Genomic DNA, 15623 nt, shown 5'->3' on the forward strand with positions numbered 1-15623 from the left:
GGAAAGAACATATCAAGTAGATGTTTGTCCAAAAGCTCCAGCATGTCCCAAGGCTAAAGGAAGCCCACTGATGCTCTGTGAATGGGGACAGGGGATGTACCAAAGAGAAGTAACTCATAAAGCAAATATTGTGATGGATGAGACAAAAATAGACCAAGTAAATGAATTCTGGGGTAAAATGAAGCAGAAAAAAGGAGAGAGCACTGGGGAAATGGTATACAGTGGAAAGCAAGGCAGTAGTAGTTGGGTGTGCTGGCATGGCACACAAACATAATCCCAAGACTTGGGAGACTGAGATAGGAGGATCCCAGGTTCAAGACCAGCCTCAGCAACTTAGTGAGATCTGGTTTCAAAGTAAAAAAACAAAAAGAGCTGGATATGTAGGTTGGAGATAGACTGTCCCTGGGTTCAATCCCCAGCACCACACACACACACACAAACACTCATAAAAGATGGAAAAAAGACCTAGAAATTGGACCAGAGATTTATTTATTTATTTATTCATTCATTCTGGTACTGGGGATAGAACCCTGGGGTTTTCTACTTGTGGGCTACATCCTCAGACCTATTTTTTATTTTATTTGGAAACAGGGTCTTACTAAGCTTCTGAGAGCTTACTAAGTAGCTGAGGCTGGCTTCGAACCTGCATGATTCTCCTGTCTCATTCTCCCAAATACTGGAATTACAAGTGTGCACCACCACGCCTGGCTCGGACCAGAGATTTTAAAATTATTTGAGGAGGTCATAGGATAAACACTCCAACATGTAGGCACTGGTAGAAACTTCATCAATAACACCTCCAAAACTCTGAAAATTAAAATAAGAATAAATGAGATGGCATTAAATTAAAAAGTTTCTGTGCAGCAAAGGAAACTATAAAGAGCCTAAAGAGAGAGCGTACAGAATGGGAGATCTTTGCCAGCTATTTCTCTGCAAGGAACCTAAAAGATTTAATATTAAAAACACATAAACCAATCAAGAAACAGGCAACTGAATTAAGTAGACACTTTACAAAAAAGAAATATAAATGACCAATAAATATATAAAAAATGTTCAACATCATTAGCAATCAGAGAGATGCAAATCAAAACTATATTGAGATTCCATCTAACCCCAGTTAAAATGGCAATCACAAGAAGTGAAGCAACAATAAAGACTAGTGAGGAGGAGGGGAAATAGGAACTCTTCTACACTTGTGGTAGGATTGCAAGTTAGTGCAGCCACTGTAGTTAATCAGTGTAGAGATTCCTCGGAAAACTGGTAATGGATCCACCATATGATCCAGCCATACCACTCCTGGGTATCTTTCCAAAGGGACTGAAATCAGAATATTATAGTGATATATGCAGAGCCATGTTTATAGCAGCACAATTCACAAGAGCCAAATTATGGAACCAACCTAGGTGTCCATCAACAGATGAGTGGATTATGAATTTATGGGAAATACACTCAATGGAATTCTACTTAGCAATAAAGAAGAACAAAATTATGTCACTTGCAAGAAAAAGGATAGATCTGGAGAACATCATGCTAAGTGAGACTAGGCAGTCTCAGAGAGTGAAGGGATATGTTTTCTCTCATATGCAGAAGCTAGAGAGTAATGGAGATGCAAGAGGGACTTCAGATCATGGAGGAGAAACGTCAGTGGAGCCAGGAAGGTAGACTAGGGGAAGGGAGAGAGGATCAATGAAGAATCACTTCCATTCACTACATGCATATTTGAGAATATCAATGTCAATCTCAATATCCTTTTTGGGGGGAGGGAGGGATCCAGTAGAAAGCCCACCAAGAACTTTGTGCATGTATGTCCCTATCACTCTGAACTACATTATGATGTAAACTACAGTGCACCAATAAAAGTACACACACACACACACACACACACACACACACACACACACACAGAGTTTAAATAATGCTATGTTCAGTTGGGTGTGGTGGCACACACTTGTAATCTCAGTACTTGGGAGGCTGAGACAGGAGGATTGTGAGTTCGTGGTCAGCCTCAGCTACTTAGTGAGGCCATGTGCATCTTAGTGAGATCCTGTCTCAAAATAAAGAGTTAAAAATCAGGCTAGGGGTACAGCTTGGAGGTAAAATGCCCCTGGCTTTAATCTCCCCAGTACTACAACAAATGCTATGATCATATGTAATATTATGAATATCAATCTAAATGACATATACAGGCACAGGGAGGGAAGGATGGGATCCAGAGGGAAATACACCACGTGTTATATGCGTGTGTATTCCTATCATTCTATGCCTCGTTATTATGTAGAACTATAATACACCAGTAAAAGTATAAAAATCTAAATAAAAATGTCTTGCTTGGCGCTGTAGCATGCACATATCTGCAGTCCTAGCTACCCGGAGTCTGAGGCAGGGGGATCACTTGAACCCAGGAGTTGGAGAATAGCCTGGGCAACATAGTAAAACTTTGTCTCAAAAAAAGAGAGGTGCAGCTCAGTGATACCATTTGCCTCACACCAGTGAGATGAGGCCTTGGGGTTGATCCCCAGCAGTGCAGAAAAACAGTTTTTTACTTTACATAGAAAACAATACAAAGAAAATGAAAAGCAAGGAAGCCGGACGTGGTGGCACACGCTTGTAATCCCAGCATTCAGAAGGCCGAGACTGGAGGATTGTGGTTTGTGGACAGCCTCAGCTACTTAGTGAGGCACTCTGCAACTTAGAGAGACCCTGTTTCAAAAATAAAAGAATAAAAAATAGGGCAGGGGGTGTAGCTTGGAGGTCGAATGCCCCTGGGTTCCATCCCCAGACCTGCAAAAAAAAAAAAAGAAGAAAAAGAAAAAAAAAAAGAAAAGCATATGCAAAATTTTCCAAACTGTAACATGACTTCTGTGCTTCGCTGCAAGGCATGGAGTCTGCCATAAACAGGCAATTAGACTGGGATTCTGAGCATTGGAGGAGCCCATTTTCTTTGGGCAATCGATTAGAACAGAGATTTGGCACTTGGAATATTGGAGCTGGTTATACAAGAATGCTAAAGAATCTCAAGACACAGAGGGCATCCTTTCTTACCTCCCTCGTTCTTCTGCTCAAGCTGCCATGGTGGATGTTCCAACCAAATGCCCTCCTCTTCTGTCTGTGTGCCCATCTATGCCAACCATCTTGCAAAGATGCCATCTTTCCCTCTTGTACATCCCCAGACCCTTTAGTAGTTTACTGACAATTACTGTTTCCTGGTGACATGTATGTGTACACCTGTGCTACATGTTCCTTTTGATAGACACATTACAGACCAGCATAATGCACATGAGATACGGCCACTGAATTAAAGCAACCTGTGAAGTTTAGGGAAAAAGGGTTCTCAATCTCTAACAGTCTTTTGTTTTCTTCAAAATCTCACCTGCTTTAATTTTCTTAACAAGATAATTCCAATTACTATAAAAATTCAACAAAAGAATAAATAAGCCTCTAGTGATAAAAGAAAAAAAACCTACATGTATATAAATGGTCATATTAAAGGACCACAGAAAGAGTAAGAAACAACTGAGGAAAAAGAAAAGCAACCAAACTGTACCTGGGCATGTTTACTGCTTGCAGACAGTATATATGCAATATGGTCGAGAAGTAAAAGGTAAAACAGAAAGACGAAAACAATTTGCTCTAGTACATGGTGACATTATTGGCTCCTGTTAATGTGTTTATATTTGTACAATAAACATTGTTTAAAAATGTATACACAGGTAGTAATTAATAATATTCACACTGGATATTGGTATCAATATTTCTGGGCTATCTAAAAAACATATGTAGCTCTCCTATGTCTAATGCCTCCCAGCTTCCCGGACTGCAGGACTGCATGGACACATCCAAAGAACTGCTGCCCCCTGATAGCGATCAGGATTCCAGATCTGGAGCTGTGGTGGCCTATGCTTGTAATCCTAGTACTTAAGAGGCTGAGCTAGGAGGACTGCAGGTTCAAGGTCAGCCTCAGCAATTTAGCAAGTGCCTGTTTCAAAATAAAAAACAAAACAGAGCTGGGGGGGAAGCTCAGCGTTAGAATGCTTCTGTACCACACACACGCGCGTGCGTGCACACACACACACACACACACACACACACACACACACAGAACTTCAGATTCCATACCTATGTAGACATTCTACAAGACTGGAAGGTAAGCCTTATCAGTCAAATGTTGAAGTCAAAATAAGCATGTAAAAAAGATTTTTTTTTTTCAGTCCTGGGGATGGAACCCAGGGGCATTCTACCTCCAAGCTGTAGCCCCAGCCCTAATTTTTATTCTTTATTTTGAAACAGGGTCTCACTGAGTTGCAAAGGGCCTCACTAAGTAGCTGAGGTTGTCATCGAACCACGTTCCTCCTTTCTCAGCCTCCCAAATGCTGGGATTACAAGTGTGTGCCACCATATCTGGTTTAAAAAGTTTTAACAGACTATAATATTATCATCCACTGAAATTAAAATTACATAAAAATTATATTTCTTTAGGGCCAGTGGCAGAACCTTATAGATTCCTTGAAACACAAACATATCCTGTGAGTTCAGCTCACTTTCATATTCCTGTCCAGAAGAGAGCCTTCCTTAAGAGCACATGACTTATAAGTGGACATGCTTTGTTTCCTCTCTGTGGCCGCATTCTCTCAATAACCTTAAGTTCTTATTTTATGATTGCTTCTTTTTATCCACTTGATATTTTTCCCTTATGGTGCTAGGGACTGAACCCAGGGGCATTCTACCTTTGAGCTACACCCCCAGTCCTAATTTATTTTTCATTTGGAAAGAGGGTCTCACTAAGTTGAGGAGGGCTCTGCTACGTTGCTGAGGAGGCTGCAACCTGTCCTCTTGTCTCAGCCTCCCAAGTACTTGATTACAAGTGTGTACCGCCATGCCTGCCTCCATTTGATTTTTTTTTTTTTTTTTTTTGGTGGTACTGGGGTACCTGGAAACCCTTCTACCTCCAGCCTACACTCCCAGACCTATTTTATATATTTTTTATTTGGAAACAGAGTCTCTTAAGCCAGCGAGGCTGGCTTTGAACCTGTGCGATCCTCCTGGATCCGCCTCCCAAGCGCGGGGATTACAAGTGTGCACCACCAGCCCGGCTCCATTTGATTTTTTAAAAAATAAATTAGAGAGCCAGGCGTGGTGGTGCATGCTTATAATCCCCGCGCTTGGGATACTGAGACAAGAGGATCACATGGGTTCAAAGCCAGCCTCAGCTACTTAATGAGGTTCTCAGCAACTTAGTGAGACCCTGTTTCCAAATAAAGTATAAAATAGGTCTGGGAGTATAGCCCAGAGATAGAAAGCCCCTGGGTTCTACCTTCAGTACTACAAAAATATGAATAAATAAATAAATAAATAAATAAATAAATAAATAAAATTATAGCCAGGTGTGGTGGTGCATGCTTGTAATTCTGGTACTTGGGAGGCTAAAATAGGAGGATTGAAGGTTCTCTGTCAGCCTCAACTACTTAGTGAAGCCTTCTGCAATTTAGTGAGACACTGTTTCAAAATAAAGAATAAAAAATAGGGCTTAGGGTGTGGCTCAGAGGAAGAATGCTCCTGGGTTCAATACCTAGTACCACAAAAAATAAAAAAAAAATAAAATTATATGGTGGAGAGCATGGTGATACATACTTGTAACCCAATACTTGGGATGCTTAAAAAGGTTGATTGCAAGTTCCAGACCACCTTAGCAATTTAGCAATACTCTAAGTAGCCTGGAGAGACACTGTTTCAGAAAAAATAAGAAGGGTTAGGGACGTAGCTCAGATGTAGTACTCCTGGATCCAATCCCCAGTAGCATATACAAAATAAGTAAATCAATAAATAATAAATTATTGTGGTGAATAGAATTACCATCTTTTCTGAAAAAATCTAATTACAAGTATTTTTGAGCAAATTATATATACTGTTTCTATGAGTGGGATATACATACACACAATGCTATGCAAAACAACTGCCCAAATCATTAACAGGTTACTTAATGCTAAATGTCCAAAAGATCTCCAGCTTGGTGTTATTCATAGGTTGATTTTGAACTGTTTGTGTAAAAAACAAAAACAAAACAAAATACACACCCAAGAAAACTTTTTTACTGCTAATTCTGTGACTCCACCAACCAGCATAATGATGATTATTTTAAATAAAGGAACTAATTTGGCATGGCATTTTTAAAAAACAATAAGTTGAATAATTTAAGCTTTTATTATATGGAGATATTTTCATAATTCAATAAATCCTTTTCACCTCACTCAAATATTACCCAAGAAAAAAACAAAAGAACTGATTTATTAGACATGTGCCAGGCGGAAGAAACCTCTGAGGATTCTTGGTGGGGCTGTGATAAGAACACAGATTTATCTAAGCAGGCTGAACAATGCTTCTGGGCATACTTAGAGAAGACTACAAAAAAGCTGATTGCATCACACATGGAGCCAGACTCTCCCTCTCAGGCTGCAGCAACATGAAGTTCACACTACATTAATTTGCACTTGTCGATAAGGTGCTTTGCAAGTGTTCTTAAGGCATGTTCAAATTTGTACTTGTCTACTCGACTAGAATATAACCCCCCTAAGGGCAGGACCTGGTCTTCTAGACTGCGCCCCACCCCGTGTCTGGCATGCGGCCTGGGGAAGCTGAGGCCTTGGCAACTGCTGCCCTCTGAGTGAGGAGCAAGGACAGGAATGCTGAGCCCTGGGCACTGAAAGGGCATGAAGAACAAGGAGAGTAAGCTGGCGTGGTGGCGCATGCTTGTAATCCCAGCATTTGGCGGCTGAGACAGGAGGAACGCCGTTCAGGGACAGTCTCAGCTACTTAGTGAGGCCCTTTGCAACTCAGTGAGACCCTGTTTCAAAATAAAGAATTTAAAATAGGGCTGGGGGCAGAATGCCCCTAAGTTTCATCCCTAGTACCACCAAAAGAACCAGGAGCAGCTCTGCCTGCACCGGGGCCAAGTGACCGCTGCTCGAGTTTCCCCTTTCTCTCTTCTCCCACTGGAGGGGGAACCCAGATTTGTCACTGGGGAGGCCTGTGTGTTGTTGTTGCCCCTGGCAGAAGCCTGACCATGAGTGCTCCCTGGTGGGCTGAGTTGGCTGCTACAACCCTGGCATCTAAGGTGCAGTCTACCCCGGACTGGCAGCACCACAGCAAGGCTCTCCTCCACCCCTGAACCAGGAACCATGTGTGTTCCATTGTGGAGGCTGCAATCTCTTGGGGTCGCCTGTCTGACCTTGTCAGAATAAAGAAACCTGACTTTCCCCACTGAGGCGTGGTGTGTATACTGTGTGGCTGGAGGAAAGGAGAACTCAGAAGCTGACGGCCACATAAAAACCCCCATCATGGGGCACCTGTGGGGGTCTGCACTTCCCCATGCATCGCCCTCTGCTAGAGAAGGCCTGAAATTAAATGGCACATAAAAAGACCCAGAAAGAGAAGAAAGAGGCTGAAGAAGAAATGATAAAGTTTTATATTTTGGTGTCTCTGGCATCACTTTTTCCTGCTTTTTGAACAAAGAATCCTGTCTTTTCCCTTTGCCCTGGCCTTGACCAAAGATTATGGGCTATAAAAGATCATCTGGAATTCAGCTCCCAAAATGGAAATCAACACAGAGAATTCCACATATGCATCCTTCAGTTTAGTTCAGGTCAGCCATGGCTTCCTGCAGAATTCCTAAATCTTAAATATAAGGCTCCAGAATCATGCCTGCCTACTGATGTGACCAGGGCTGTGGTGTGGTGTGGTGTGGAGGGAGGAAGAGCACTGACACCCAAGGAGCCCCAGGGGCCTGATGCTCAGGATGATCAGAGGGCTGTGGTCCCAGGGTCTGCCAGAGAGTTGACTTCTGCTTCTTTAGAATGACAGTGAGTCCCTTCATAAACAGAAAGCACGATCAAAATGCTATGTATGAAAATATAATAGATACAACTAGACAAAGCTGAAATTTCACTCAAGAGTTCCCTTTATTTAACTTTAAATAGGGTAGCATTCTAATATATAAAAACATGCCTGGTTTCTTGATTTGAATAAAAGCAACTAACTGTAAGCCTTTTTTTTTTTTCAGTACTGGGGAGGGAGTTCAGGGATGTTCTACCACTGAACTACACCCCCCAGTTCAATTTTTGTTTTTGAGATAGGATCTCACTAAATTGCCCAGGCTGACCTTGACCTTGCCATCTTCCTGAGTCACTGGGATTACAAGTATGCACCACCATGTCCACTGTAAAAGACTTTTGAGAAAAAGAAATCTAATTATGAGCTGAGTATTATTTTTATTAAGGAATCATTATGAATGCTGCTCTAATAATGGCATAGTGGTTGTGTAAAAGTCGCCCTTCCCTGAGGCACATTGAAATATTTGTGGGTGAAATAACAAATAGTGTCTTTGAATATTTATGCAAAGAAAGAAGAGGAGGAAAAAGATGAAAAGGAAGACTAAAAAGAAAAAGTAAAGACAACAGACAAGATAAAGTGGTTGAGAGGAAAAACAGGCAACAAATGGAACAGGATCAGCAAAATGAGGGCGATAGGGGATGGACATGCCTGGATGTGTTCGAATTTTCCGTGCTCTCATCTTTGCTGAAATTCCCACGGTGTGTGCTATGTGTACCTAGTGCTTGCAAAAAATGCTAATAAAAATCAAGGCACAGATTTCTCTTTCTCCTTCATACCAAATGTCTTTATTTTGTTTTATTTTGGTGCAAGAAGCATCTTCCGAGGCCGACAGCTCTCTAAGCTACAAAGATACAAAGGAGGTGATGGGGAGGATAATCTGCCCATGGGTTCCTGACACAATATGAAAAAGAAAAGAAGAAAGCGGGCGGAAGAAAGCGCCATTGTTCCCCTCCTAACCTTTCCTTCTAATTATGCCCGACTCAAGGCTCAGGTCACAAGGAAAATTATTTTGGTGGTCAACCACTTGCCCCATTTCGTGCACATCAAAACAGCTCTTGTTCTCACCACATTCCAGTCGCACAGTTTCCAGCCTACTTTCAAACCCTATCAAGTGTTCTGATTAACTACTATATGAATAAAGTGACTAAATTATGAAGAGCACCTGTTTGCAAATCACAAGCTAGTCTTCTCGCTGTGCAGAACTGTATGATATATAACACTTTAATATTAAACATGCTTTCTATTATTGTAGGTATTTCAGGAAGAAAAAAAAAACTGCTCAACACATCCAGCTCTTAAAAGTGGAATGTAAATTTCTCTCTCGTGTGCAGATGGCAGCCAAGTGAAATAGTTCTTTGGTCTTGTGGACAGAAGGTCAGGTCATGGCTAACAGACCAAAGAACAATTGCTGCCTTGCTACTCCAAGTAATCTGTGGGAGACACCACTACTTTCTTTTCTGAAGCTGTGTTCAATACAAAATAGTTACAAGTCCCTAAAAGATTTCCTCATTCCTTCCAAAAAATGGTAACAAGCACATTACATCACAAATATCTTGTAACTGTTCAGAGATTTTTATTTCTAAGGGCCATGAACTTCTAAAAGGTACGTCTTTATCTAAAATGTAGCACTAAAAATCACTATAAAAACTATTAACATTTCATTTTTGCCAGGGAAAGTTCAGAAGTAGAAACTCCTGTAGATCCAGTGACTGGAGACGTTCTACCATGCCTGGTTGATTCAAATGGAGAAGTGGCACCAAAAGATGAATATTACAAATACTTTTAAACAATCACCCTGGTGGTGTTCCTTTAGTGTTTTCCTCTCTAAAACATTTATCATGTCATTTAAAATAACTCAGAGACGCTTCACTTTTCTATTGGTCAGTTAGCCAAAAATAGTGTGCTGTCAGAATGCTGGATAATAAGGCAAAAAGTTAATAACTTTAGTGAGAGTGCCAACTAACTCTGACAAATTGATCAGGAGAAGAAAATTCTCTGTGCTGAACTTAGTGGTTCTAGGTCTTTGGTCCCTGGTAGAAAGTATCTCCCATTCCACTATCAGGCACGCCCCCAGCTGGATAAAATCAACAGCTTTATTATGTGTACAAGTTAATGATGAAAAGTCTGCTAAAGTGTAAACTTGTTGTAACACTTTGAATACGGTGCTGCAAAAGTGGAACTTTATTTTGGTTGTCTTTATTTTAACTTAGTTCTAAGGATTTCAGTCATGACCTGAAAAACTTCTTATCCTAAATTTTATTACCACTTTTATTTTCAATACTGTCTTTGTGTCATTTGTCATAGTTGACTGGGTCAAAAGGGAAAATATGTTGAAAATTATGAAACACAGCCTTGAACTAGAATTATATTGTAAAAAACTTATTTGGAACTACCAATTTCTAAATTATAATGATTTCTTTAAAATATTGACAGCAAGAACTCGTCTTATTTTAGTAGAATAGATTAAATAACCTGATTTCATAAGCTATAAAAATGAATGAATTTCCTGTACTGCATAAATAGAAAGTCAAAAGCCAGCCTATTAAGACTGCTTCTCTCAAAACTTTGTCCATGTTGTCAATTAAAGTCAGAGTTTTTAAATGATCTCAACAAAGTCATAACATAAAACATCTGTTCAAAATGAAATTGAAGTAAGCAGCATTCCCCCAAACATTTCTAATTTCACTGTATTTAGGCTTCCTGAGCAAATGCAGTCATGGTTATCAGAGTTAAAATTGCTTTCACTCTGCCAACAATCAATTTGATTGACATATTTACATATCAACTCATCTCATCTTACACATTTTAAACTTTTCCACTTAAAATTGGATGCAAGTTGGCATGTTTCAAGAACTTTATGTACGTATATTTTAGGTTCAAACTGCATTAGAACATTTTTTTTTACTTTTGTAAGTAATAGATACACATATCCAAATGTATATTTATGACCTGTCAGATTGAGATTTTATATGCATGCAGTTGTATTCTCACCACATCATGTGAAAGGTGATAATTTTAGGCAACTATAAATGAAATGCTTTTAATAAACTGGATCACTGCATCAATTAGAAACAATATCACAGAAATAAATACCTTAGGGGCAAAAGCACATCAACAGAAAAAGAATGTGAGCTAAGTCTTCAATGGCTGCCTTGTGTTTGTGCCCTCTTACCTGGTCTTTACTTTCAAGATCCCGCTCAGTCTTTGCTCTGTACTCTCTGTGCTCCTTTTCTGCCTCATCCTTCTCCATTTGGGTTTTATTCAACTGAAAGCGTATTTCTCCACACACCTGTTAGATCATGAAACCTAGATCAGTAGCTGCTGGAATGAACTGGCCAGGCAATGCCTGCAGTTAGATCTTTTGGTGCCCCCTAGAGGTCATATGGACAAAATACAACACAACTTTCCTAAGAATGACATTTTCTATTAGGATGGCTATGCAGTATAGCCTTTTAAATTTTGGAGGCAATATCAGTGATTATTCAACCTACAAATTTCAAATTATAGAAAAACACACATAAGTAAGTAATTCAATTAGTATTCCCAAGATTATTTTATTCAAAATAACAATTTCAATGGAAAATTACCAATCAAAATGCATTTTAACTAGATAAAATAATTAAAATATTGAGTTATTATTCACTCAAATTTTATGGATAGACATTAAATCTATATTATGATATTTTCTTTTAAGGACTTCATCAGTTGAACTTTCATTTAAGAAAAATTTTGAAGGATTTTTTTCTCCCTTGACATTTAGGTATAGTACTCAACATCTACTGTAAACTTGTGGATAGTGTCCATCTATCTTATTGTAACAAGTGCACAGTACTACTCAAGGGATATTTTCTACCAGAAGTCAGATTGAAACTAACTTATTAATGTAACATTCTAATATGAAGGCAAATGTACATTTAAGTAAAATAATTTTCTTATCTTTTAAGTTACAAACATACAAAGTAGTATTAGAGTGTTCTAGATAATTTATTATACAATTAGTATTTTTCCCAATCCAGGGCCTCTATAGACATAGAAGTATATTTGGAAAATGAAACTAGTAGATACACCTAAATAAATAAATTGTAGGCCTTTTGAGATAACTGAGAACCTGCAGAGAGATCAATGAAATCACAAGTGTGATTCTAATTTATAAATACAGGTGTGTTTTTTTTTTTTTTTTTTTTTTTTGTACTGGAGATGGAACCCAGGGTATTCTACCTCTGAGCTATACCCCTAGCCCTATTTTTTTTTCTTTTTTTCTTTTTTTTTGTGGTACAGGGGTTCCTGGAAGCCCTTCTACTTCCGGGCTACACTCCCAAGACCTATTTTTTTTTTTTTTTTTTTTTTTTTTTACAATTTTATTTGGAAACAGGGTCTCCTAAGCCAGCGTGCGCGGCTGGCTTTGAACCTGTGCAATCCTCCTGTCTCTGCCTCCCAAGCGCGGGGATTACAAGCGTGCGCCACCACGCTTATATGCATGCAGTTGTTTCTCTATTTGAAACAGGGTCTCACTAAGTTACAGAGAGCCTTACTAAGTACCTGAGGCTGGCCACGAACCTGTGATCCTCTTATCTCAGTTTCCCAAGTACTGGGATTAAAAACATGTGTCAACATGCCTAGCTTAAATACAGGTTTTTAAAGATTTTATATTATCTAATGGTTATACCTGCCTAAAACTTTTCCATTTTGGTATTTCCCCCAAAATTATGATTTGTGGAAACTTTAGAAATACGTTTCAACATTATTGAAGTCCTAAAATCTACTAGGGCAGCCATGCATGGTGGCACATGCCTGTACGCACAGTAGTTGAGAGGCTGAGACAGGAGGATTGCAGATTCAAGAACAGACAGAGCAATTTAGTTAGACCCTTGGCAACCTACTAAGACCCTGTTTCCAAACAAAAAATAAAAAGGGCTAGGGGTGTAGCTGGGAAAGAATGCTTCTGAGCCCAATCCCCAGTATCCCTAAATAATAATAAATAATATACTAGGGTATAAAACCTATTTGCAATTCCTATGTTCAAATTTAAATCTTTTAAAAATAAATTAATCTGGGCTCAAAAGTTATACAGTTAAGACAGAAGTAAAAAGTCAGGAGGCTTCTCCCTAGTGGCACTCAGAAAGAACAGGGAAAATTCAAGTAGAAAATCAGTTGTCTTCAATGTATAAGAATTGCTTCTTCCCACTTCAAAAAATATACATTTGCCGGGCGTGGTGGCGCACGCTTGTAATCCCCGCGCTTGGGAGGCAGAGACAGGAGGATCGCGCAGGTTCGAAGCCAGCCGCGCGCGCTGGCTTAGGAGACCCTGTTTCCAAATAAAAATGTAAAAATAGGTCTGGGAGTGTAGCCCGGAGGTAGAAGGGCTTCCAGAAACCCCAGTACCACCAAAAAAAAAAAAAAAAAAAAAAAAAAAAAAAATATATATATATATATATATATATATATATACAAAAATCTTTTTAATTATAAATCTCAATAAAAATGTAAAACTAAATGTAACAGAAAAAAATTATAGGAATCCTAATTTATTTGCTTTTTCAATTCATCACTATTCCAGTCTACTTGTTTTATGTCTGTGAATAAAATGAAAAAATTTCAAATTGATCATATCATAAAATAATAATTATACAACCATGACATTTAAAATTCAACAATACAAACTTCTTCAATAATAAATATATAGGCATCATGTTCTATTTAAAAATATTTTTTCTTAATTTGACTTTTAAAATTTCCTTGCCCTGCCTGTTACTTTCAGTGTAGAATGTACTATGTTTACCTATAATGCTTAAATTTCACCTGAAATGAGTTTGCCAATTAAATTGAACCAGAGTTACAGTATCCAAGAGCTGAAAGCAATCTTAAGGCATTTAGTCTACTCATTCTTCTGATGTTTGTATCTTTTTGGATAGTTTTAGAGACAAGAACTCATTCTTTGCATTTTCCTATTTCAATAGAAAGTTCTCTCCCTATAATGAGCTGAAAATTATTACCATTGATTTCACCTATAAATTTAATTTATAAATTAACATCTGCCACTCCTATGTTCATACAAAAACAGGGGGTACATTGACAAATATGTGCTTCTTAAATTTCTATATTTATAGATCATATTCTAGAAAGCAAAAAGAGAATTATAGAAAGAAATTAAAGCAAGGAGAAAATGGCTAAGTTAAAATTAATTCTAATTATTGAATTATGAACCCAAAGTGGCATAAAATGTGTCAAAATTAAGAAAAATAGAGACAGGGCATGCATTTTAAGCAAAATTATCTGTATATTTAGCAGTGAACAATACATCTCTTTATCATCTTTATCATATCACATACACCCTTATTTAGTTTCGTAGTTTTCAAGCAATTAACTTGAAGTCTATTCTTTATTTTGAAAAAGGATCTCATTAAGTTGCAGAGGACTTCATAAAGTAACAGGCTGGCCTTGAACTTGTGATCTCCTGTCCCAGCTTCCCAAGTACTGAGACGAGAAAAGTGTGCCACCTTGCCCAGCTTAATTTGAAATCGATGTGAACTGCCAATAGTTCTTAAAATCAGGGTCTTGCTAACCTTAGCCAGGTAAGACCACTAATCGTTCTAGTTCTTGGCTCACAAGTTAGTGATCGCGTAGTATAGACACTGCTATCTGAATATATAAACTTAAACATCAATAAAGTAAGAACTTAGCCGGGCGTGGTGGCGCACGCTTGTAATCCCAGCATTTGGGAGGCTGAGACCGGAGGATCGCGGTTTGCAGACAGCCTCAGCTACTTAGCGAGGCCCTCTGCAACTCAGTGAGACCCGGGTTCAAAATAAAGAATAAAAAATAGGGCAGGGGGTGTAGCTCGGAGGTAGAATGCCCTGGGTTCCATCCCCAGACCCGCAAAAATAAATAAATAAAGTAAGAACTTGCAGTATTAGAGCCTTTTAGAAGCCAGGTCTGAAAAAGGATGTGAAGAGAAGACTTCTTTATGTTAAGTATACTTTTCAAGTTGTAAATTAACATCTCCAAAAACTATTGTGAAGACCAACCTTATGTTGTCTAGACCAACCCCCCCCCCCAAAAACCAACAAAAACAAAAAGGCTGCATAGTAAATGCTGAGTGAGCACTGAGTAGAGTTTTATTCTTCTTTCTTTTTTGGGGGGGTACTGAGGATTGAACCCTGAATTTAGGGGCATTCTACCTCCAAGCTAAACCTTCAGTCCTTTTTATTTTTTATTTTGAAACAAGGTCTTGCTAAATTGTTGAGGTTGACCTCAAATCTGTGATCCTCCTCTCTCAGCCTCCCAAGTACTGGGAATACAGGTGTGAGCCACCTAACAAAAATTTTCTATCTACTCCAGTCTTTTTCCTGTTAGCACAAGTATGGTAAGAAAAATTTTCTCAAAGAAAATATTTAGTCAGGTAATTATGGAATTAAAATATCTGCACCTTGGTGACATCCATTTCCTGGGAAGCCAGCTGGGCCTGAATTTCTTCCAGTTGATGAATAGCCGAAGTCTTCTCCCTTGTCACCTTTTCCACCTGGGCCTCCAGCTGGGCAACATTCTGAGACAGGATCAGCATCTAAAGAGAAATAAAAGTTTTAAATAATAAAATTAACTGACAAAGTAAACACTAAAACTTTATTGCACAGGCAGGAGTGGCGGCACACACCTGTAATCCCAGTACTCAGGAGGCTGAGACAAGAGGATCACAGGTTCCTTAAGACCAGCCTTGGCAACTCGGTGAGACCTTGTTTCAA

General features: G+C 38.9%; 1 protein-coding gene across 1 annotated transcript in view; it reads right to left on the minus strand.

Annotated features, from left to right (window-relative positions):
- The window catches only part of SDCCAG8 (SHH signaling and ciliogenesis regulator SDCCAG8), a gene marked incomplete at both ends in the record, with an annotated part of 250021 nt that overhangs the window by 144638 nt on the left and 89760 nt on the right, over positions 1-15623 (minus strand). The window contains 2 exons of the mRNA XM_080698322.1: positions 11057-11173; positions 15311-15445. Of these exons, the coding sequence (XP_080554448.1) occupies positions 11057-11173; positions 15311-15445 (252 nt within the window). The remainder of the gene's footprint in view (positions 1-11056; positions 11174-15310; positions 15446-15623) is intronic.

Source organism: Muscardinus avellanarius (assembly GCF_963383645.1).
Source record: "Muscardinus avellanarius genome assembly, chromosome: 7".
Classification (NCBI taxonomy): Eukaryota; Metazoa; Chordata; class Mammalia; order Rodentia; family Gliridae; genus Muscardinus; species Muscardinus avellanarius.